The 25,345-nt window shown below is 46.2% G+C and overlaps 1 protein-coding gene across 1 annotated transcript in view; it reads right to left on the bottom strand.

Annotated features, from left to right (window-relative positions):
• YIPF1 (Yip1 domain family member 1) overlaps positions 1 to 25,345 on the bottom strand; it is a 111,117-nt gene that overhangs the window by 32,264 nt on the left and 53,508 nt on the right. The window contains exons 4-7 of the mRNA XM_069232643.1: positions 22,129 to 22,209; positions 21,763 to 21,850; positions 21,567 to 21,683; positions 7,213 to 7,379 (exon numbers count right to left, since the gene is read on the bottom strand). Coding sequence (XP_069088744.1) covers positions 7,213 to 7,379; positions 21,567 to 21,683; positions 21,763 to 21,850; positions 22,129 to 22,209 — 453 coding nt within the window. The remainder of the gene's footprint in view (positions 1 to 7,212; positions 7,380 to 21,566; positions 21,684 to 21,762; positions 21,851 to 22,128; positions 22,210 to 25,345) is intronic.

Raw genomic sequence — 25,345 nt, 5'->3', positions numbered from 1 at the left:
ATTATGGTAACACAAATACTTAAATATTGTATAGGTAATACTCTACTAGCAGGTGAGTAAACACGCTAATATATACACATTGGTAATCAGGAATTGGCATAAAAAGCAATAGAAAACAGTGAAATAACAGAAAGCAATTTAGAGCTGGGGGAGCAAACCATATACTAAGTGGTATGTGAGAAGCAGACCCCGCGGAAGTGGAATTTGTAGAGGGGAGTTGGAGGAACTAGGAACCCCAAAAGGTGAGTATCAGAGTGCCCCCCCCGTGACCAGGAGAAGAGAGGTAAGTAGCTGGTTCTTCCCAAACCCACAGGTAAACTTTTTAAAAGGACTGTGCAAGACCCAAGCAAGACTGGAAGGAACTGAAGGTGGATCCTGATAGAAAAGGACCTGCAAAGGAAGGGCACCAAGCCAAGTTCAAGATGGAGTGTCCAGTTGTGGCAGGAGCCACTACCCACCCTTCTGGAGGTGCAGGACCGGGTCGACGGTGAAGACCTGGAGTCGGCTATGCAGCACAGGAGCAGGAGAAGAGTTCCAGGAGTGATGCAGCTGATGTCCCACGTCGGTAGAAGAGTTGCAGTCAGTCAGTGGTGTGGAAGAACCACCAACAAGCCTTGGCAAAGTCAAGAGTTGCAGATTAAGAGTTGCAGATTAAGAATTGCAGAGCTTCTGGGAGCAGGAAGTTCCGAGGGGACTCAACCCAAGGAGGGGAGTACCAGGCGACCCTCAGCAGTGCAGAGAGTCTGAAGTCGAGGAGGCAGCCACAATAGACAACTCACAGGCAGCAGGCACAGGAGTCGCAGTGAGGCCCACTCAGCACACTTGGAGAAGAGTCCCACGTCGCTGGAGCAGCAGGCAGGAGACTGTGCTTTGCAGAGAAGAGTGCTGGAGGCTGGGGCTACACAGAGCTTGAAGATACCTTGGAAGAAGAGCCAACAAGCCTTGCGGTGCACAGAGGTACTGAGCTGCATGGAGAGGCAAGGGCTCACTGTCTCCCAAGTTGGACAGCTGGTAGAGAGAACCAAGGGGATCACTCCAGACCACCGCCTGTGATGCAGGATCCACACAGTTCCGGAGGAGAGAGGATCCATGAAGCCGGTTGTCGTTTCAGTTGGTGCCTGTGGATGCAAGGGAGTGACTCCTTCACTCCAAGGGAGATTCCTCCTTGCTTCTTGTGCAGGCTGAAGACTCATCGCCCTCAGAGGATGCACAGCCAGGGAAATGTTGCAGTTGCTGAAAGGAGCCGGAGAAACAATGTTGCAAAGCGGAGTCTGGGGTTAAAGATTGTCGATTCCTGGAGGGTCCAGTTGCAGTCCCAGTGGCCAGAAGAAGTAGATGATGCCAAGGAGTCCTGCTGGAATCTTGCACATCGAATCTGAGGACCCACCCAAGAGGGAGACCCTAAATAGCCCAGGAATGGGGATTGGTCAGCTAGCGGTGTGACCACCTATCGGGTAGGGGCACCAACGTCACCTGCTGACCTGGCCACTCAGATGCTCCCAGGGGCCTCTGCTCAGCTTGGATTCAAGATGGCAGAATCAAGTGGCCACCTGGAGGAGCTCTGAGCACCACCCCTTTCCACTGTCCAGTTTTGCTCCAGAGCAGGGACCGGGGGTCCCTGGACTGGCGCAAACCAGTTTATGCAAGGAGGGTACCAAATGCGCCCTTCAAGGTGTACTGGTGGCTTGGGGAGGCTACCCCTCCCAAGCTATGTAACATCTATTTCCAAAGGGAGAAGGTGTTGCTTCCCTCTCCCAAAAGAAATCCTTTGTTCTGCCTTCCTGAACATGAGCTGGTCAAGCAGCAGAAACCTGTCTATAGGATGGCAGCAGTGCAGGCTGCCCCGGAAAACCATGTAAACTGGTAGGAGCAAAGCTGGGTGTCCTCTAAGGAGCCCCCAGAGTCTCATACAACCAATACTGGCAACAATATTGGGGTATAATTCCGACATGTTTGATACCAAACATGCCCAGGTTCGGAGTTACCATTATGTAGCAGGACACAGGTGTGTCTGGTAAACAGGTAAAATGGCTTCCCCGCACTTACAAAGTCCAGGGAATTGAAGCTGGATTTCGTAGGGGCACCTCAGCTCATGCAGGGGTGCCCCCCACACACCAGTACATGCATCCTGCCCTCTGGGCTAGGAGGGCCTGCCATAGGGGCGACTTACAGTGACCTGTAGTGAAAGGGTGCATGCACCTTTTCACGCAGGCTGCAATTGGCAGGCCTGCAGACACATTTTGCATGGGCTCTCATGGATGACATAATACACGCTGCATCCCATGGGGAACCGTTGGTGCCCCAATGCCTTGGGTACCCAAGTACCATATAATAGGGACTTACATGGGGGCACCATTATGCCAACTGTGGGGTGTAACCAAATTTAAAGGGAGAGAGCACAGTCACTGGGGTCCTGGTTATCAGGATCCCAGTGAACACAGTCAAAACACACTAACAGCAGGCAAAAAGTGGGTGTAACTATGCCAAAAAGAGGGTACTCTCCTGCAGTAAGAATGAAGATAATGAAGTAAAGAATATCTGAAAAATACAGAAATAGGGTCAATAGACTTTTCTGCACAATATTTTACAAATGTTTGCCAACGGCAGTCATTACCATTTTGGTTGTGGGCCGCCTAGCAGTCAAGATAACTTTACAGACTTCAGGAGGAAGATCAAAAGCTACCAACTGTCACCACTCAATCTCCGCGCAAAGAGGCAGAGAGTGGACAGGTTTGGGTGGAGGACGCTCCCCTGCTGCTGCGATAGATGATCCTCCCAAAGGGGCAGCCCGATCAGAGGATCAATGCTAATTTTCGGAAGCTCGGGATACCAGACTCTCCATGCCCAGTCCAGAGCCACAAGGGTAACTTGGGCCCAGTCGCTCCCGATCTTCTTGAGAACTCTGGGCAGAAGAGGTATGGGCAGAAAGGCATACAGGAGGGCCTAAACGCCACTCAAGATGAAAAGCATCTCTGAGGGATAGCCACCTTGAAAACTGCTGACTTTGCGCATTCTCTTTGGAGGCGAACAGATCTAAGCAAGGCTCTCCCCACTGCTGAAAGAGTCCTTGGGCCACCTCCAAATGGAGACGCCATTCATGATCCGCTAGGAAACGACGGCTGACTTCGTCCACCCTGGCGTTCAGAGAACCTGCCAGGTGTTGAACCACCAGGGATATGCCCTGCTGTTCCAGCCATGTCCAGAAACACAGGGCCTCTTGACAAAGTGTCCTCGACCCCACCCTGCCCTGCTTGTTACAGTACCACATGGTGGTGGTGATGACCATGAACACCTTCACTAACTTCTCTTTGACAGAAGGAAGAAATGCTTTCAGTGATAGCCGGATCACACAGAGCTCCAGCAAGTTGATGTGGAGTCTAGATTTGCCGTAGATCAGAGTACTCGGATCGCCACCTCTCACAGATAGCCAACCCATTCCAGGATGTCAGATCTGGTTGGGGAAGGGAGAGGGGTCTGCCTTTGACCCAATCGCGATTTCTAAGCCGCCACTCCAGCTCCTTTGCAGTTCCCTCTGAGATCTGAACCATGTCAGAGAAATTCCCCTGATGCTGTGCCTTCTGGAACTTCAGGTCCCACTCCAGAGCCCACATATGCCATCTGGCATGATTCACTAGCAGGATGCAGAAGGCAATAAGGCCCTGCAGCCTCAGAGTCATTCTCACGAAAATCCAGCATAGAGGCTGAAACATCTGTATAATAACCTGAATATCCTGGACTCACTGCTCGAGAGGATAAGCCGAAAACTGCACTGTGTCCAGAATAGCTCCAATGAAAGGGAGCGTTTGAGAAGGAGTCAGGTGTGACTTCGGCACATTTATAGTGGACCCCAGTGAATGCAGGAGGTCTGCCGTAGTCTGAAGGTGGGAGATGACACTCTGGGCCAAGGCCACCTCCAAAAGCCAGTCGTCGAGGTAGGAGAAGGGTGAAACCCCTAACATGCGCAGATGATCTGCTACACTGCCATCACCTTGGTGAACACCCAAGGGGCGCTGGTAAGGCCAAAGGGTAGTACGGTGACCTAAAAGTGCTTGTGGCCTACCTTGAACTGCAGGTCACACCAGTGGGCAGGCAGGATGGGGATGTGAAAATACGCATCCTGCAAGTCCAGAGTTACCAGCCAGTCTCCTTGGTCTAGGGCAGACAGGACCTGAGCTAAAGTGAGCAGCCTGAATTTCTCCTTTTTGAGGAAGACATTGACGGTTCAGAGGTCTAAAATAGGGCGAAGACATTTGCTTTTTTGGGTATCAGAAGGTAGCGGGAATTAACAACCACTGATTACTTCTGATTACAGAACCCTTTCTATAGCCCACTTGGCCAGGAGAACTGTAACTTCCTCTTGAAGCAAGATCAGATGATCCTCTTTCAGCCGTTCTTGAGATGCGGTAGGGGGGAGGGAAGGATTGGAAAGGGAGGGAGTAGCCCCTCTGAATGATCTGCAAAACCCATTTGTCTGATGTTACGGACTGCTAGAGGAGGAGATATTGGATTCTCCCTTCAACTGGGCACCCATTGTTTTGCAGAGCCAAACTAGGAGGGCTAAGAGGCTGCAGCTGCCTGGGGGTTGGGGGCGGATGACTTCTGACTACCAGACCCACGGGTCAGAATGCACTGCGTCCACATCCTTCCACAGCTTGGGAAGCTTGCACAGGACGTGGCTGGCATAGGGTTGGCATGGTGGCATGCCTCTTCCAAAGCCACACATGGGGCGAAAGGCACACTGGGGGCAAGGTGTCAATGAGAAGCCCAAGGACTTGGCTGTAGCCCGTGAGTCCTTGAAGTGCTCCAGCACCAGGTCTACCTTTTCTCTGAAGAGACGACTAACGTTGAAGGGCATGTCCATGAGGTTTGGCCTGGATGTTCTCAGCTAGGCGTGATGCCATAAGGCCACCATCGACGAAACCGCACTGCCATGCAAGTCAGTCGTACACAGACCACACCTAATGGTGAACTTCGCTGTGTCCCTCCCCTCTTTCACTGCTTGGAAGAGGATGGCCCGGGCCTCCTCCGGGACCTGTGGCATCACTTGTGCAACCGGATCCCACAAGGTATGCCGTGTTCACTGACCGCAATGCTAAGCTGGTGGAAGAAAACATTTTCTTGTCTAAGCTATCCAGCCTCTTGGATTCCCTGTCCAGGGAAGCGGCAGGGAATGCACCATGGGAAATTGAGGTGTTGGACGAGGAAACTAGGTTCACCTGATGGCAGCGGGCAATTGTCCTGTTCACAAGAGCCCCTGTGCTGGGATTGGACCAAGTTCCAAGAAGGACATCAGTCAGTTCTTTATTAAAGGGCAATAAGGGCTCGGATGAGGAAGCACCAGACTGAAGCACTTTGGTCAAGAGGTTAGTCTTGACTGTCACCGAGGTAAGTTCAGGGTCAAGGACCTCTGCTGCCCTCTTCACCACCATTGCCTAAGATGCTCCCTACTCCATAGCCACGGTGGGTGGAGAGAGAGCAAGCCAGTACCTGGAGAGGTGTTCAGTCCACTGGCATCTCCTAGCTCCTCAGACCAATCCAATGATGTTGTGGTCTCTAACTTGTATTCTGAAGGGGCCAGTGACCCCCTCTCACGCTTCACCCATACCTGTCTGCTTCACAAAATGCTCAGGCACCGACCTAGGGCCAATGGGCCCTACCAGCGCCAGAATCTATGTAATTCCAACTCCAAGTGGTCGGGGGTGAGAATGGGGTGGGTTATTGTCACCGGCGGCGCCGGGAGCATCGGCATCGGGATTGGTGCTGGAGAAGGTCACATTGGCACAACCAGCACCAATCCGGAACGGAGATCGGATCCGTGAGAGCCCAATGGACCGAGGCTATAGCCACCAGTGCGGAACTTGATGGAGCCTCCTTCAAACCCACAGAGCCTGAAGGCACTCCGGAGGGGTCGGGCAGCTTGAATACTCAGCACATGGCCTTGAAAAACTCCTTTATTTGAGCGGGGGTTGCTCAAGCTCCTGGATATTTGGTGGTGGGGGGGGGGGGGTGTTTGGGGAGACGCGGAGTTGGACCTTGCAACGGCTCGGCATAACCGTACCTGGAACGCTGATGTTCCCCACTCGTCTTGTCAGCTGACAGACGAGGCGAAGTCAAAGTCAGTTTAGACGACTTCTTGTGCCTCTTCCCGGAGTGTCACGAGGACCTCGAGTGTGACAAAGAGGACTTGTGGTTTCTCTGAGCGGTCCCGTAACCGCCTTCTTGATCAGGACCGAGACCTCCTAGGAGTCGCACTAGATGCCGTCAACTGCTGGGTGGCAAGCAGCTTTAGGGACTGCTCCCTCAAAGCTTTTGGCACCATGGTCCGGGAGTCCAAGCAGGACTTTGAGTCGTGGTCGTGCTTGAGACACCACAAGCACACAAGGTGGGGGCCAGTAACCGACATGGTGCAGTGACAGGAGCCACACGGCTTAAACCGTACCTTCCTAGAGGATATTCTTGACACACAAGAAAAAATATTCGACAAAATGTCAGAAAAAGTCTGTCAAAAAGAGACAGAGGGGAAGCGCTGCTCTGGATCACCACTAGCTGGTGCAGAAAAAAAAAACAGGACGGACATCCGCATGCCTGGCTGGCACCCATATGGGGGACGGCAACTTCACATCCAGCGCAGACGATGCCACAATTAACTGAACAAAGCGCCAAACAAAGAGCACAGAGGTACTGCTCATGCAAAAGTTTCTGGATCCAGTCTGCGGCCTGGGAAATTCAAAAGGCAAGTGATCTGCAACTTGAACGCTCTATCAGATGTGGTGTGTGGTTGTCCCAAACACTCAATATTTTTGTCCACCCCATCAAAACCTGACTGAGGGCTAATTTATATGCATTATAAACAGAAACATCAGAACACTGAGTTTGTCCCATATTCAGTATTGGATTTTGCAATACTAATGCATATTTGTGGCTCACTGTACTATTTGCATGTTACATGAATATTCTGACTTGACATGAATGAATATTTTGCCTTGACAGTCAAACTGTGCTAGTTGTATCTTTACCATGAGAGTATAAGGGATGACCATTTAAAATCCATCTGATAAAAACCTCTCAGCAAAGGATACAGGTCACAGCATTAATTGCTGACCGCATTCCCCCAATTTTGATACAATTATTTGAAATGTTTAGTACAGTTGTTATGTGGTCAAGAAAAATTAACATTATGAATTCTAAATCTACCAGGTATGCCATACTTACAGCAGTTGGAATATAGATGAACAGTGAATACCCATAGACACAAACAATTTCCAAAAAGGAGTAGGAGACAATGTTCATAACTTTGCTGTTTCTCCACATGAGGAACCCCCAAAGGGCCAGTGGAACAAGCCATGCGTAGGAGTAGATGGCTGTAGCTGCGATAGACACTGAAACACAGAAAACCACATTTACCATAAAAACGCAAGATCTATCACTTAATTAATAATATTCTGAGAGCACTGACCATAAAGCGTCTTAAAAAATGTTATACTTGTATTAGAATAATAGATAATTGCCCATCTAACTGCACACATCTGTAAAGGCATACCAGCATTAATAAGACCTGGGCTGTTTTGCTGAAGGCTCAAATTACAGTATACAACTCTACATACACTAACATTTAACAAAATATTTGCAACCGATTACGATTTGCGAAGTGGTGCTTACCAAAATCCCAGCTACACAACAATCAGTTATCCGTTTATAAGTAAGGAAACCGAGGTTTGCCTCTTGCCTTAATATTTAAAAAAAACAATATTTGCTATGAGGTCTTGCCCAAGTCGTCTGTGTGCCTTGATAATAACGTGCCTTTGGGAGCAGGGTGGGGTTGCGGGCGGGGCGGGGGCATGGATGACTAGACGCTCCATTCTGAGCTCCGGCAGCCACTTTCCAATATTCTGAGCAATCCAGCTATTATGGCCCTATTTTAACCCCCTGCTCTGACTCTAGCAGTGGGATATGTTGCGCTGGGCCCTTAAACTACTTGAACAAGTCACTGCAGTTATGTCAGAACAAAAATGGAAAGATGGTGGGGGTGAGCTCCTGGAAAAGCTTTACTTCGGAGAGGGATTCATCACGCAGGCGGACGCCATAGACTCCCTCAGGTTGGTAGCAGGTCAATATTTTCAGTATGCAGAAATAGCAGTGACGGCAAGGGATCTATAGCCGTGCTTCCCTAGGGAACCACCTATTTCACATACATTAGCTATGATGTTACACATGGTAGGGGGCAGATGTTTAATTTATCATCTTTATAGGGTGCTTAGAGAAGATCTACCACATGCAGCCCTAAAGCAGAGAAAAGATGGGAGAAATTGTTGGGTAAAACACTGACTGTGCAGGAATGGGGAAAAGTGCATGCTCGGGCAAAAGAGGTGAGGGGTGGGGGGGGGGGGTGAAGAGTTGATGAAGTGGTACTGATTACTCCTGCTACCCAAACCCAAAGTCACAACTGTGTACTGGAATAAGATTAGTAATTATGGTCGGTGTATAAACTGAACAAGATTCTGTTATATTAAGTCCAGTGTCAGCATTCTATGGCAAGCACTCTCCTGCAGCTTTTATTGTTTGATCATCTCACCTGGATGTTCTGCACTAATCTAATAATGCACCCTATGTTTACGAAAATGGTATATCTTGCTTATGCATTGTGAAGACTAAACCTGTATGAGCAGCATTTTTGGGGGGTTTAGGGGTGGGGGTTGTTTCCTTAATTGGGGAAAGGTGATTTGCACAATTTGTGCTATTGTTGCATCATTAAAATGCTACTGAATTACTGGCTATATTGAAAAATTCACAAAAAAATTATATTTAAAAACAACTGCCTTTAAGGAAGGCTGTTTTCAGTTCACAAAACAAAAACCAAAGTTGGCAGCTTCATATAATACATTTATGTTATGAATGCAATTTCTGCATAACTACACTTAGTATTGCAACCCTTCCTTCCTGTCAAGAGTATTGATGCAGGCTGTCAACACTGAGTCCACTCTGAACAGTTAATGTTTTTTTACATAGGTTTTCCATCATCCGATGTGTGTTCAGGACTTGTCATTTGGACCCAGACCAACTTGAGTTGGGTTGGAAATAATCTCTTTCAAGTTGCGCCCAGGAAGTGCTAGTCTACTCTTAACATTAAAGGTTTGCAAGAGGTCATAGTCTGAAGTTATTAGGCATTGTTGTTATGATATGTAAGAACTTGACAGACTACATGTCCTATGTCTTTATGGTTTTTTATTATCATGCAGCAAGAGGTCATAGGTTTTCATACAACCCATATAAGGTCTTTTTGTTTTTTTAGCTTTCTTCCTGCAAGTGAAAAATACACATTTTCTGTGAAGTGTGGATTTTTTTTTCTGACCTTTAGTAACGAGGTTTCAGTGCTAATGAGAACATTGCTGATACTTCTATAGTAGCACACGCTTGCTGGTGCATGGACTTGTAGGGCTAAGAAAACAAGATATACGACAAAGATGTGGCTACCAGTACTTTTACAGCAAAAACCCAATCTTGAAAAAGCAGAAATGAACATAACTGTTTTGTGCCTGAATAGTAAATGCTGAACCATCTGAATATTCTTTATAGTCAGAAATAATGATCAAAAGTTAAAGCAGTAGTGCGACGAATAAGATGATGAAAAATATCGCTGAAATTTAGTTGTCAAAACCAGAAGCTTTGCTGAAAGAAGCCTAAGTGCACTATACATTACATGGGCTCTTTAATTATGTCTCAAAAGGAATGGATGATTAAATTTTGACGTGATGAGGGCCACCACTGACGGTATGAAGAAAGGGTAGATGAAATAAAGGATTGTTACTTACCCTATCAGCATCTGTTCATAGCATTTAATGCTGTAGATTCACATGCCCTGCATACTCCTGCCATCTAGTGTTGGGTACGGATGTGCGCAAGTTGTTTTTCCTTCGAACAAGTCTCTTGAATCACAAGACAAAGGGAATCCTCCTCACGGTGATATTGTGCATGGGCATCAACTCCATTGTTAGACTGTTTTCCCAGAGTTGGGTGAGAATGGAGTGTGAGTAAGGGTTAGTAAAGAGATGTCCATTCATATGAGAATATAAGAAGGTACTGCGGGCGCATGTGAATCTACAGCACTACATGCCACAAACAGATGCTACAGCGTAAGCAACATAATCTGTTTGATGGCATGTGTGGCTGTAGATACATATGCTATGCATAGACATAAAGCAGTGCCCTCCAGAAAGCGGTAGCTAACCTATGAGTGTTCAAGTTGCTTGAAAAGGGGTATGTAGCACTGCCTGTCCTACATTTACTTGTTGGCGTTGTAGGAAGCTGGCTCTGTATATACTATACCAAAGTAAGGTACAAAGTCCAGGGGTTCCCCAGAGGCTTTACAGAGGCTAAAGTAGATGAAACTAATGCTCTCTTTTGTGGTAGTGTGGTCGAGCAGTTAGGCTTATTAGAGGGAAGTGCTAAGCATTTGTTGTACACACACAGTCAAGACATGAGGCACACACTCAATGATTAACTCCACGCCAATGTTTTATGTATCAAAAAATATATTTTGTTACTTTATTTCTAGAATTAAAAGGATCTTTGTTGCAGGTAAGTACAGTTTCTAGAATGTATCACTTTCAAGTATTAATTGCACTTTGTTTGAAATTCACAGATAAAACAGTTTTCAGGTAAGCAATACTTTTCAGTTTCAAAAGTAGACTTCATGGAAGGCAATGCAGTTCTAGGGGAGGAAAAGTATCAACACAGTTTGCAAGTAAGTACTTGATTTACAGTACCGGTCTTCGGGGGTTAGGGTGTCAACAGGGCAAAGTTTACAAAGACACCAAGGGTGCACCACTAGCAACATGGGGCCGGCCGGGTGCAGAGGTAAAAGTTGGTGTTGGGCACCCAATGGAATCCTGTGGAGACCGGGGGCACTCAGAAAGAAACAGCTTGCAGGTAAGTACCCGCAACTTCAGGGATCAGCACCAGGGGAGGGGCACAGGTCAGCACCAAACACACATCCTCAGATGCACAGGGCCGGGCATGTGCAGCGTGCAAACAGAGCACTGGGCGCACAATGCTTTACAATGGGGGAATCACCCGGGGTCACAAAGAGGCTACAGGCTTATCCAGGGAGTCGGCTGAAGAAGACCAACAGCTGGGTAGGTAAGTAGAGAGTCCAATGGACGTTGCTGGACTGTTGGTTGGGTTCCCCAAGGCCAGGGGGCTGCAAGTGCAGGGATATCTTTGGACGTCGGGAATCTTCACCAGAGCCGGTTGCAGTCAGGGGGCTCCTCTGGATTTAAGCTGCAGGTGTCATCATGTTGGTTAGGAGGGGTCAACCCAGGGTGGACTCGAGGTCGGAATCGCCTGGGGACCTTCTCTGGACTGGTGGGCCACCAGGACTCGGTCCATGAGAGTTGGGTGCAGAGTGGGGAGGACTTGCGGAACCGGGAGTGTCTGGAGTCCTTCTTGGGGGTTTCTTTGTGGGCAGGGCCACTTCCTCAGGAGATCTTGGTCTTTAGGGAAGGCAGGCGGTCCTTTGGGAGTTTGAAGAAATCACTGATCCTGCAAGGCTACACCCTTCCTGTGCCCACTCCCTTTGGGAAGGGGAGCACATTCCTAACCCTACTGGTTATCACCCTCCATAACAAGTTGGATGATTCTGCCAGGAGGGGTTCACCTCAGCTCTGGGCACCATAGAGGTGGTCCCAGGTGGTGTGGACACTCCTCCTGGTGTTTAAAAATTTTCCCGCCCGACTTGCTGCCAAAAGTGGGGCCTGGTCGGGGGGGGATAGGGGTGCAGGAGGGGTGGAGCCTTTGAGGCTCACAACCAAGTGCTGCCGTTCCTGCAGAAGGGAGGTGTGAAGCACCCTTCTCCCACAGCAGACTTTGTACCTGACTACTGAGAGCACAAAGGCTCTCACCCCATGGGATCATAAACTCGTCTGGTAGTGGCAGGCTAGCATAGACCGGTCAACCACACACTAGAGAGTTGGGTGAATTTCACTGGGCATCTTTAAGATGCCCTCTGTGTGTATTTTACAATAAATCCAACACTGGCATCAGTGTGGGTTTAATGAGCTTAGACGTTTGATTCCAAACTTCCCAGCATTCAGTGAAACCATCATGGGGCTGTGGAGATCATAATGACAAACGCCCGGCCCATGTACTCACTATGGCTACACTGCACTTACAGAGTCCAAGAATGGACTTAGACATTGTAGGGGCATATTGTTCATGCAGCTATGCAGTCACCTGGCACCCAGAGAGGGATGCCATGTCGACTTTACCTGTTTTCCCACCAACACACACAATATGCAATGGCAGTGTGCATTTGTCTGGTGAGGGGTCCCTTAGGATGGCACAATACATGCTGTAGCCCTTAGTGACCCTCTATGGCCACAGGGCCCTAGGTACCACTGGTACCGTTTACAGAGGACTTAGCTGTGTGCCAGAGGTGTGCCACTTGTGGAAGCAATGGTTCAGTTTAGTGAAAGAACACGGGTGCTGGGGCCTGGTTAGTAGGATCCCAGCACACACTCAATCAAGTTAGCATCAGATTTGAGGCAAAAGTGTAGGGGAGGGGGACCATGCCAAAATGGGCACTTTCCTACAGACGTGCTAATACATCCATGCAGTTATGTTTAGTGAAAGTGTGTGAAGTTGACCATGTAGCTGCATTACAGATTTCAGCTAATAGTATATTGCCCCGGAAAGGCATAGATGCTCCTGTCTTACAGGTAGAGTGTGCTCTAGGGGGTGTAGGCAAAGTTCTTTTAGCTTTGGTGTAACATGTCTGAATGCATTTAATTATCCATCTTGCAATACCCGATTTAGATATGGGCTTCCCTGTATCAGGGGGTGAAAAACCAACAAATAGTTGCTTGGTTTTACGAAAGTCTTTTGTTCTGTCAATACAGTACATTAAAACTCTTATTATAGCTAGTGTATTAAGGGCTCTTACGCAACTGAATCAGGTTGCAGAAAGAAAACTGGTCATTCAACTGACTTATTTACCTTTGGGAATTTTGGGTTAATTCGAAGGGCTCCCTATCTCTATGTAGCTGAAAGAAAGGTTCTTCCAATGTTAATGCCTCAAGCTCACTAACACATCTAAGTGAAGTGATGGGTACTAAAAAAGCAACCTTCTAATATAAACATAGGAGAGAGCAGTTATGCACCTGTTTGAATGGTAGACCCATAAGTCTAGTGAGCACAATGTTGATATTTCATGCAGGCGCAGGGGGAACCCTAGGTGGAATTACTATTTTAACGCCTTACATGAATGGCTTAATAATTTGTACTATGAACAATGATAAATGTTGTCTGTTTTGCAAATGTGTAGCAACTGCAGCCAAATGCAGGTGTATTGAAGTGTACCCTAAGCCAGAGGTCTGCAAATGAAGTAGACAGCAGACCATGTTTTGAACAATTGCATGAAATGGGTAAATGTCTTTACTATGGCAGTAGAAAACAAATCTTTTCTACTTATCAGAAAACATGCTCTGGTTGTGAGTTTACACGTTTGTTTGAGAATGGTCATGCTTTCTGGTGGGAGATTGAGGTAACCAAACTCTATGACCTCAGGAGCCAAATCGCGAGGTTGAGTTCCTTTGGATTTGGGTGCCTGACTTCTCCATGATTCTGAGTGAGAAGATATGGATTGAGAGGAAGCATCTTGTAATGCACCACTGAAAGCTTGAGTAGTGTGGTGAACTATGGTTGTCGAGTCCAAGTGGGAGCTATCAGAATGAGGGTGAGAGACGTTTGCCTGAGCTTCAGAACCAGAAACGGAAGAAGTGGAAAAGCGTAGGCAAATATCCCTGATCAGTTCATCCACAGAGAGCTGCCTTTGGATAGCGGGTGTGGCAGCCTTGAGGTGAAGTCTGGGCATTTTGCGTTGTCTGTGATTGCGAAAAGATTTATCTGTGGAAACTCCCACCTGTGGAAGTATGGGAGGAGGACTTGGGGGTAGAGTTCCCAATTGTGGAATTGCTGCTGCATCCTGCTGAGGAGGTTGGCTAAGTTGCTGTCTGTCCCTGGGAGGTGTTTCTGCTAACCGGTGAGTGTTGTGATGCATTGCTCAACACCGAATCATTTGAGACAGGCGTGATAACTGGAGACAGTGCCCCCCTCCCTCAACTGTTCTTGTAACTAGAACATCATGGCTGTTGAATTGTCTGTCCGAATCCAGAAAACCTTGCCTTTCAGGTGAATTAGAAATTATTTCAATGCTAGGTGAACTGCCTGAAGTTCTCTGTAGTTTATGTGGAGACTCTGGTGTCCCAGAGACCCTGAACTGTGAGATCCTGTAGGTGTGCACCCCCTCCTGCAAGGGAAGCATCTGCTGGGAGAATGATCTGGTGTACAGGGTCTGGGAACTGACACCCCTTTGATAGGTTTTGTGTGTTCACCACTGCAGAGAGTGATGTTGACAGCTGTCTACCAACACTAGATCCCGTAATTGACCTTGTAACTGAGACCACCGACTCGCTAGACATTCCTGCAGCGGACGCATACGTAGGCTCACATATGGCACTATTGCAATAGAATACGCCATCTTGCCTAAAAGTCTCAGAACTATTCAGACTGTTATGTGTTGACTGGGGTGAAATTGATGTAGTTGCGTTGTGATATTGTGAATCCTGGCTGCATTCGGGTAGGCAAATCCCAACTGTGGGTTGAGAATAGCTCCTAGATAAGGCTGAGTCTGTGAAGGATAAAGGTGTGACCTTTGTATGTTAATTGTAAACTCTAATTGATGAAGAAGTCGTAGAATAGACTGAGTGTGTTGTAGACACAAATGAAGAATACTGGCTTTGATGAGCCAATCGTCCAGATACAGGAAGACATGAATACTCTGTCTATGTACATGTGCTGCGACTATCACTAGACATTTGGTGAACACAGTGGGTGCGGTAGTGACTCCAAATGAGAGGACTTTGAAGTGATAATGTGTTCCTGCTATATCAAACCGGAGGTATTTGTGGTGAGCTGGATGTATTGGGATAAGAAAATAAGCATCCTTTAGGACTATTGCAGACATAACGTTGCCCTGTTGTAGTAGAGGAATAACATCCTGAAGAGTTACCATGTGTAAGTGCTCTGATAGGATGTAACGATTTAACGGCCTGAGGTCTATTATAAGCCGAAGTGAACCATCTTTTTTGGAATAAGGAAGTATAGAGAGTATACTCTTGAACCTTGTTGTAGGGGATTGCAGTGAATCCTATCTTGTTTTAATGGGAAACAGGAGTTAGCTTAGCCTTCTTGCTTGCAGACCTGTGCCCCCATCACCTAGTGTCTTTTACCCTAGTTATCTTGCTCTGTTTTAGCGCAATTATTTAATTCTATGTTTTCAAGACGGCTGCATTGTTTCTAGTTAGGCCGATGTTTTAGTTTCATGTTATCAGTGCCACCGCGCTAAGGCATCAATATCAAGCAACAAAGATAAATTGTAGTTATTCACATTAGGTACTTTCCCTCGTCAGGCGTTCGGGGGAATTGTTTGCATAAATTTCCATCCCAAGCCTGTTTTGTTATCTATTGTTTGGGAACAGACCTCCGTCAGGGGTCCGAGCAGATCTGTATAAATGCACCTCACTTAGACAGATAGTCAGAGGATTCTGACCAGATGCCATTGCTGCTATCGATGCTGCACGTCGCCTTGACGCTGACCCAGTCTTCATGTCCCTACAGAGTCTGAGTTCGAGACCTCATTCCAAGATAACGAGGGTTGGGGGGGCTCTTCTCATGGACATGGCATTGACAGATTAGGTTTAACACACCTAGCTCTCTTTTACGTTAGAGAGTAGGTACATCATATTAGGGTATTAGTAAATATTTCACATCTTATGTCATTTCATGTTATTGCATGATGGTGGGGATCTTTGTGTTAATGACTCTCGTGTTCACAATTCTGTTTCTTGTATTATTCATGATCCTAATCATTGCAGCCCATGCAACTTACCGTAGATTGCAGTTATGTTAATAAAACCTATTGAAAACGTCAATGCATCTCCTTCATTGCCTGTGTTTGATTGAGACATGTGAGAAAGGGGCACTCTCCGGTTAACCACGACACTCCCCAAGATGTCACACTCTTAAAAGGCTGCCACAAGTCACCTTTTACTGTTTGGATTTTTGGTGAGGTGCTGTTTGTGAGCCGGGAGGGTTGGGACGACAGTTGTGACTTATTGTAGGACTGGCATTGTCACCTACAAACATAAGTACTGTCATCCTTAATCCAGCAGTCTTGCCTAGAGCAAGAGTCAAACTACTATGGCTCTTTTTTGCAAGAGAGCCTGTACTTCTTGTTTGAGCACGGTTCAGTGTAATATTGAAAGTTTGTGTCTGTGAGGTGGGATGTTTGGAGGTGTTTTGATGAGCTCCAGAAAATAACCTCGTTGGATAACATCCAACACCCATTGATCTGTTGTTATGTTTTTCCAGACAGGTAAGAAAAGTTGCAGTCATCCCCAACAGGTGTTAAACGGTCAGGGGGAACGGGAATTGAGTCACTGTTTAGAGGTGCCTCTGGGTGTGGTGTGGTGCAGGGAAGGTACCCTTTCCACGCTCCTTGTTTCATCTATATGTGCCTCTGTAATATCTTCTTGAAGGGGAGGTGTGAGGTTGTTGTCTACATGAAGAAGTAGAGGCATCTGATGGCGTGTTTTGGTGCCCTGTTTATATGTGGGACGCCAGAAGGGACCACAAGAAGTGGGAGTTTGAAGCACCCCCATTGATTTGGCAACTTCTGTATCTTTTTTTCCAATGTCTGATCCACCTGTGGACCAAACAGATGATGTGGGTCAAAAGGAGCATTCAAGAGCATCTGCTGAACCTCTGGCGTAAAACCAGATATGCGTAGCCAAGCACATGCAACAGTATGCTTGTATTATGCCCCTAGCAGCTGTGTTCGGTGCATCGAGGGCACTTCTGATTTAATTATTTGAGATGAGCTTACTATACTGGACAACTTGGTGGCCTCTTTTCTTGTACTACTCAGGGAGATGTTGGAGGAGTTCCTCCATGTCATCGCAATGGGCCCTACCGTAGCTTGCCAACAACCCTTGGGTGTTGGCAACTCGCCAATCGTTGGCTGCCTGTGCTGCCACCCTTTTTCCCGAGGCATCAATGAGTTTAGACTCCTTATCGGGTAGAGTGGCAGCTGCAGAGAATTAACCCTCTTACGGGCATTAGATACCACCAGCGAGTCTGGAAGGAGTTAGCGCTTAATGCAAGGTGGGTCTGAGAGTGCAGCTTTGTATTTCTTATCCACTCTTGGTGTAATAATATGGGCCCACACTGGATCTTAGGGGGATCTCATCTTAGTGGCGGAGCATTCCCTTTAACAAGGGCAAATATTGCCATGCCCTAGCGGTAGAAGAAAGTCATCCTCATTGGGGTCTTTGTGCAAGGGAACCTCGTGATATGCAGCTGCCTAGATATAAGTTCCTGAAAGGATGCAGCATCGTCTGGTGGCTATGGCTGAGCTGGGTATAAGTCTGGGTCATTATCCCCAGAGGGAGTCAATGTTGTAGTTGTCCCATTGATCTTTGGGCTGCTGATCATTATCCCCTCCCCTCCCCCCGATCCCCAGTGTAAGACTGTGGGGAGCCCTGTGGAGTAATGTCTCCTGTATCAGTAAGAGAGTGATGTGGTGAAGAAGCTGGTGGTATTGAGGCAGGTGGAGAATGTGGTGGAAGTGGAGGAGAAGGAGGCAAAGGTGGCTGAAAGAGGTACAGGTAGGTCGATAACTTTGTTGAAAGAAAGCTGCCACTTCGGTGGAGTAGGCGCCGACTGTACTGCCTTTGCCAAAATCCAACCAGCAGAAGGCTGAATATGTATTTTCTTCTGCTTCTAAACAAACCTTTCCTTTATGGTCTCGAGGATCGGTGCCAGTGCAGAATTGGAAGGTTTTGGTTCCAAACTTGGTCTTTGTTTTAGCGCTGAGGTGGTCAGAACCGGAACGGCAGAAGCCAGGGTGCTCAGAGCCCATGAGGCAGATGGTCGGCTTGCCACCAAGATTGGTCAGCTCGGTGTGGTGGCGGGAGATTTTCGCTTGGCAGGTACAGAAGCCTTAATTAGCTCTTTGATAGAATCCTGCTAAAATCAGACATCATTTAGGCATATTCACTGCCAGGGCTAAGGGCGGGCATCCTTAGCAAACGTTCCGTGCCAACCATGACCTGTCGGTAGTGGTGGCTCAGGAGCAGTATTTTCGGTCAGATCTGAGTGTCTCTTAGTGGGCTGGACAGGGGCATGATTGTTCACTGTGCGCTGTCCTGAAGGAAGGTCCTGCATCTATAGACCAAACTTTATCTCGGAGTCGGAGTCTGGAATGGAAAGGGCCTCCTCCTCAGCTGCCTGTCCGACATCATGATGGACAAAGATGTCAGGTACTCTCTCTTCCAGTTCATTTCACTGCACTTCTTTCCGACAGTCCAGCAACATTTTCTTCCATAAAAAACATCTACATGTCTCAAAGTTTTCCTCGTTGTGGTCGGGAGACAGACACAGGTTACAAACCTGATGGAGGTCTGTATGTGGGTACTTTGTGTGGCAGTTCGGACAGAATTGAAAAGGAGTTCAGTGCATTAGCAGTGCATCGTTGGTCGAAGCCAATGAGACGAGAAGAAGGCCTAAAAGTGCGAGGCCCGAAGACCGTGACTAGAGAACATCTAATTGACAATCAAAGGATTGCTTCTGTTTTAAAAAGACAACAGTGGAATGTGAACGAAAAACAATACCGACGGGAATAGAGGTTAGCGACGAACCCAAGAGTACACGAAAGTGGTTTTGAACCAGAGCACGAAAGAACACTTCCGAACCCAAAGGAGGAATAACAATGGAGTCGATGCCCGTGTGCAATATCACCGAGAGGCAGAGCCACTTTGCCTTGTGACTCCAGAGACTTCTTTGAAGAAAAACAACTTGCACACATCCAGACTCAACATAAGATGGGAGGAGTATGCGGAGAACATGTCTCTACACCCTCACATGCCATCGAACATATTTAATTCCTAAAACCTGACTTGTGGTGGGAAATGCAGCTTGAAACTGCCCTCAGCTATCTTATTGTAGTCAAGCGTACAGTAAAAGTTAATAAACATAGTTAAAAAAAAGACAAAAACTACCTTGAACTCAGCTCAGTAGTGGGGGGATGGGGGGGGGCACACAGAGACAATAACCAATAGAAGAAATTGTTCTGAGCAAGGGCGGAAAGGAGGTCTGGCAATTCCACAGTGATCACACCGAAAGTGAATGGGGGAATGCTTGTGAATAGGCTACACCAGTGGTTCTTAACCTTTTGATGTCTGTGGGCCCCCATGTAATCATTACTGGAATCCAGGGACCTCCCCAATTAATCATTATTGGAATCCAGGTACCCCCACAGAGCCACTACTGGAAGCCAGGGTCCCCAGCTTAAGCAATTTCAAGGATCTGAAAAGGACCTGAAAACAATACACAAAAATACAGACACATTCATCAAACAAAGACATAAAAAAATGTAAAGTTTTATTTAATACAACATACTTAAAAAAATAAATAAAAAAAACAATTTTCATTTTAATGGGAAGGTTGGGGCTTTTCTAAATTCAACTGAGGCCACCCATCGCCCATAGTATATTCTGTTTGATGTATCTGCACTGTTCCCACAAATCAGTCTGAGGAGACCAACTTAATTTTTAGCCTCCAGTTTCAAATTCTTTTTAAATGTATGGAACGTTTCAAAATTGTACATTTAACACTGTTTCTTTATTTATACACTCTTAATCTGTTAATATTATTAAATTTTTTAAGCTGCTGAGGATCCCCACAGTAGGCCTTGCAGACCCCCAGGAGTCCCTGGACTAGAAGTTAAGAACATCTGATCTAAACCACTAGCAATTGCTCGGGTTAGAATTTCTACCCATAGGTTTTCATCCACTGTCCCACTTTACTCAAATGTTTTTCAAACTTTTTAATGCACTCCCATGTAAAAAAAATAATAATAATTATAAGGCCTTTCGGAATGACAAATGTATTGTCTTACAACTATTCAATAAAATTGGCATCTCTGAACATATTTAGCAATTTAAACATCAGAGTTCTGCTCAGTTAACACCTTTTAAAAATGCAATTAAACACATGTATCCCAACATGCTAGTGACAATCACGGACTCCCTAAAAGTATCCACAGTGTAATTCTTTATCAGAAATAGGTAGATTGACTTTGGGGGTTATGTTGAGCTCAACCATGCACTCGCCCCCCCTAAAAATAAGCAATGTTTTAAGGAGGATGCACGTCTCTGTTCTCTAAGGGCATAAAAATGCTCCTCTTGGCTAGGGCCTGGAGTTGCCATTCCTGACACCCCCTCCACCCACCCAAAAGAGGAATTCAGGTCCCCAGTGGGGTCCACACCACCAGTCTGAAGACTTCTGATCCAGACAGAGGACTGCATTCTCCTTCTGATGGAGGGCTCTACTTAGCAGTCTTGGATTGACTGTTCGAATGATCAAGGTAAGTGCTGATTTGCATAAGGGGGACCCTCGCTCTCTAGAGCAGCACAGTGGACTAAAAACAAGCATTTGCAATACAATGGGTCTCGCGTTTGTTCAAGTTAGAGCTGTTAAGGTTGTAAATTCCTAACTGGACTTTACCTGCCACTTAAATTGAAAATAGAAAGTAAAAGAGTTGACATAAGTGAGCCGATTCGCAGCGCCATGGCCACCACAAGCACGAGCGCAAAGGAGAGACACAAAAGAAAAAAAGTTTGCTTGCAGTTAAACGTATCGGCAATCATGCAATTATCCATGTAACAGGGTCGATGTCCAAGGCGGTAACCAAAGCGCCCCAAGGAGGGATAAATGTACAGCATTTACCAATGATAACAAAGGATTTTTGAAAGGCAAGCCCACGAACGAGTGATACTGATGGGCGTGCAGTGGGTGTGGTTAAAAGCCCACAGATAGATTGCAACGGGTCAGAGCGCTTGTGCGCTCAATCTAATGATGGATTGGAACAACAAACAGCTATTTAGGCTGTTTGAAAGCATTCCTCTCATCACTGTTTGTGCGTCTGAATTCTATAGCGATGCATGCCAAAAAGCTTGGCCAACGTTCCATGGCTCCTTGATGATCAACACCTACATTCTTCATAGGTCTTTAAGTCAGTTTCGGCACACATACCCACTGGCTAACTGCAAGCAGAATCATCATTGCCCAGTATACAAATCCAGACACCACGTTCCTTCCCACCCCCTGTTACGCCCCCCCCCCCCCCAAAGCCCCACCCACCCCGGCTCTAAATGGAGCAGTATGGTTGTTTTGGTTGGATATATGTAAAATGTAAAATGAGTGAAAACAGATTATTGTCTGATTCAGTTGCAATTTAAAAGAGTGTACAAGCATTCTTTATGTTTCCATTTGTTTACGTAAAGTAAATGAAGGAATTAGGTACTCGGACATATGTGTACTGCAATGAGATATGTAAATAAAAATGGCACGGGATACAGATCATACAAGGATGTGTGTATGATTTAGCACTAGAACATTTAATCAAGTCATCCCCTTAAACATACCAAAACAAGTCTGTGAGGAATGCTTACCTTTTCTGAATTCTGGCACATAATGGTAATTTGGTTGGCCTTGATGGCTCACATAGTTTGACATGTTTCCACTGATAGCAATAGCAAATACCAGCGTGGCACATATCCAAAAGGGACCTAAAGAGAAAAGTGTATATGAGACAAAATACCTGGATGATATCAATGTGTCCGAAATGTGAAGATGTTTCATGCTCACCATAGAGATCGGGGTTACTCCTGACATATAATCGTACAAAGTTTCTTCCAGGTATTGGCAAAAGGGAGCCTTTTATTCTATCGAGAACCTAGAAAATTATGGATGAGCAGTTGAGTGACTTCAACAAACAACTGCAAGGACAAGTGCTCACATTCTTACGCCAATTAAACGAGTGTGCATACATGCAGAGACAATAGTAACACTATTATAGCAGGTTGAGAATAATTTCACAATTTCAACTAAAAGCGTTAGGTAAAGAAGTAAAGAATAATAATTTTACAGTAGCATCGGGTGTGAATGGAGAAACCAGAACAAAGGAAAATGACAAAGCGTTCTCTTGGTGAAGCATGACAGCTCTTTACAAACCTGCCGAGTGTCCACGTCAAAGAATGACTGGTAATATTCGAACGTCCAAAAGGCAGCACTCTTCTTTTGGCCAGCTAGCAGCTGCAAGCAAAACGCAAACTTTAAATAAATATGCAACTAACACAAGCAAAAATCGAATCTAATCATCAACTACAGAACAAAAAGAAATACAGGCACGCACCACTGAATTTTCCCCCAAAGAGAAAAGTTTGCAAAAAAGAGCATCCGCGCCTACCGAACTAGTTTGGAAAAATCCTGTTTTCTTTTTTTAGTTTTCAAAGTGAGCAAAAGATGTAACATGAGAGCAGATATCATAACAGGAATGGTTATGTTCTGCGCCCATCCCAGTTCTTTTTAATGAGTACACCACCCCCCAAGTTGATGAACTTCTGAAAACTTCAAGGTGTCATCTTATTAAAAATGATAACTGCCAACAACAACAGGGTGCAGACTGGAAACAACCGCTGATATGGCAGCAAGCATGGGCTTCCAATAATCTTAAATTGATCCCAGATAAAACCAAAATCCATGTGATGTATGGTTTTACACATGTCCCCTCCCTTGTATAGGGCCCATTGCAATTGGGAATAACACCTACCCAAATTAATAAAATCAAAAATGCTTTTTGATTCTGATCGTACTCGAGACCATACTTTTTAATGTTGACGTGTTGTGGTGTCAAGTAAAATCAGAATCGAACCTAGACTGTCGTCTGAATCTGGAGTCTTTCTGTAGTGCTTCTGTACTGCCACTGAGGTATACGTCAGTGAGTTATAAAAAAGTGCACAGAAGGTTACAATCTATCACTATCATGCCCATTCTAACTTGCTTGTTCCTCAAGTGTATGCAACAACAATCGGGTGCAATGTTTTGTATTGGTGGCAGATGTCATTCCTGAATGGCAATCGTTAAGGGTGAAGAGCTTGCAGGGCAAGTTCCATGAAAAAGGGGAATGGCTGGGTCTTCCCAAAAGCCTTTTTTTCAGTGCCTAAGGTCGGAAGTCCGATGCTTAATGAACTGAAACCGTGTGAGCCGGGTGGCAGGCTGCCCACACAGCCCAATTTAAGCCGTAGCGGCTGTAAGTGCTGATGTCATCCATATGGTGAGTATCTTTGAGACGAGGAAGAATTTGACAACAGGATCGTCTGCTAATAGCAGATTCAAACCATAACCTTACAGGAAAAGAACTCTAAGCTTTAACTCCATAGGGCAGATGACCTACACGCCTACTCCAGCACCTGGATACCCCTCGGGTGATAAGCTGAGCTTTCCAAATCCAAATACCACAACACAGAGGAAAACAACCTCCTTGTGCCAGCAGAGACAAGGCAGAAGGAGGCTGTGCGAAACAAGGGCAGAGCCCGAGGGTTTGACATTTCTACGGGGCTGTGTACAACATTACCACAAAGCTGGTCAGCACCCTCAAGGTAGCCAGGTAATAAATGGAGGCATTTAAAATGATCTCTGTCCTCGCCCATCAGCCCACGCCGTACTTCTCTTCTCCGACGGCCGAGTCTTCTAAGGCCTGGTGCAAGCGGCACTCCTGCATCTGGTGCTGTCTGCAGCTTAAGGGGCAGCTTTGTATTACAGCCTAAGCATAGTGAGTTAGGGTGTCTGGTGTGTAGTTGATTTACACTCCTACTACCCACTGGGCTTCAGAGCACTACTGTGAGATGGAAAACATTATTCAAAGTAGAGAAAAAGAAAATGACACTCCTCATTCCGGTTTTAACATGCAAATGTATACTCCGATTCACAGCCACAGTGACTCCCCAGCGTTATTACTTCTGTGAGGGGTTTAAAACACTCTCCACAGCAGTGGAATGAGATTAGGAAAGGATACACGTCTCTTGGGTGATGCATGGGGAACACTGGACAAAAATTACAATGTAGGCATAAAAAGATGGACTTTTATGGTGCAAGATTTTGCCTACATAAGTTAGAGTTTTAACCTATAGAGTGAACCAGTTTAGAGTTCCTAGAATAGGTGACATTCTTGAAATGCCAGCTGTGAGATGGTTGGAGGTGCTTTGGACAGGTTGTAGTCCTTTGAAAGAGGTTTTCTAGGGCGGCAAGGTAGATAGCATTAGCATAGTCTAATCTGGATTGTCCTAGGGGTTTATTACTGGTACATGTCAGTTGATGTCGATGTATAGTAGTAATTTTCACAAGAAATTAATTTGGCCATAGGATGAACCAGCTGCCTTTGTTATCGGCCCTACATGCAACAGATTGACAGGTTTTCACACCACCTTGGCTAGGGAAGAGGAAGGTTTCATAGGAGGCAGACATCCTTTTCCAGGTGTTTATAGCAGGTCCAGTAAGATTGAATGGTGCTTCCTGGAGGTAGGCGAGGCTCGCCCAGCTTACAATGGGCTGTTTTCATAGTTCTGTCTCAGAGCCCAACTTATACATTTGAAACTTTTTTGCAGACAGGAACAAGGCTGTCATGACAAGTGCATAGTTTAGGAATCGTAAATTGCTCAGTACGTGTAACCCCAAGCTTAGTCAGCACTGAAAGACCCTAGAATCCTGAATGGAAGTTGTTGAATTAAAAGGAAGCCACGTAACTGGGAAGTTGGTTCAGCACAAAGAACTGGAACCTATTTTGTTCAGTGCTAAGGTGCATTTACTCTCTCTTTAGTGAGATCAGTTGCATTACAGGAAGATATCGGACTATTGTCAAGGGCAGACAGGACTACGCGTTTCCCTCTGGACAGTATATCCTTTTCTTAGCCAGTGTTAGGAGGCTACCTGTAGCTGAACCTGTGGCAGAGGCTGTTAGCAAGCCAGAAAAGTTGAAAAGGACACGAGGTGACTAGGAAATTCAAGAGCCTAGTGGTTTGGCATTATGCAGACTGCTCTCCATAGGCATATTTCTGCAGTTGTACAAAGCAGAGTGTCCAGCTCAACCTGCTTAGAAGGCTCCTCAATCAATCAATTATAGATTTGTAAAGCGTGGCTAATCCCCCATAGGATGTCAAGGCGCGGAATGTAGTCGTTGTGCTGCTCAGTCAAAGAGCAAAGTCTTGAAGTCCTTCCTGAACTGCTTCAGTGATGCGGTCTGCCTGAGCTTGAGGAGAAGTGTGTTCCACGTTCGGGCTGCTAGGTAGGAGAAGGATCTTCCTCCTGCTGTACTTTTCTGGATTTTGGGGACAGCTGCAAGGACAAGATAAGAGGAGCGGAGACATCTGTTGGGTACGTAAAAGGTGAGGGG

This window comes from Pleurodeles waltl, chromosome 4_2, assembly GCF_031143425.1.
Source record: "Pleurodeles waltl isolate 20211129_DDA chromosome 4_2, aPleWal1.hap1.20221129, whole genome shotgun sequence".
NCBI lineage: Eukaryota > Metazoa > Chordata > Amphibia > Caudata > Salamandridae > Pleurodeles > Pleurodeles waltl.
Note: the sequence above shows the minus strand (reverse complement) of the source record. Positions and strands in the feature narration are given on the sequence as shown.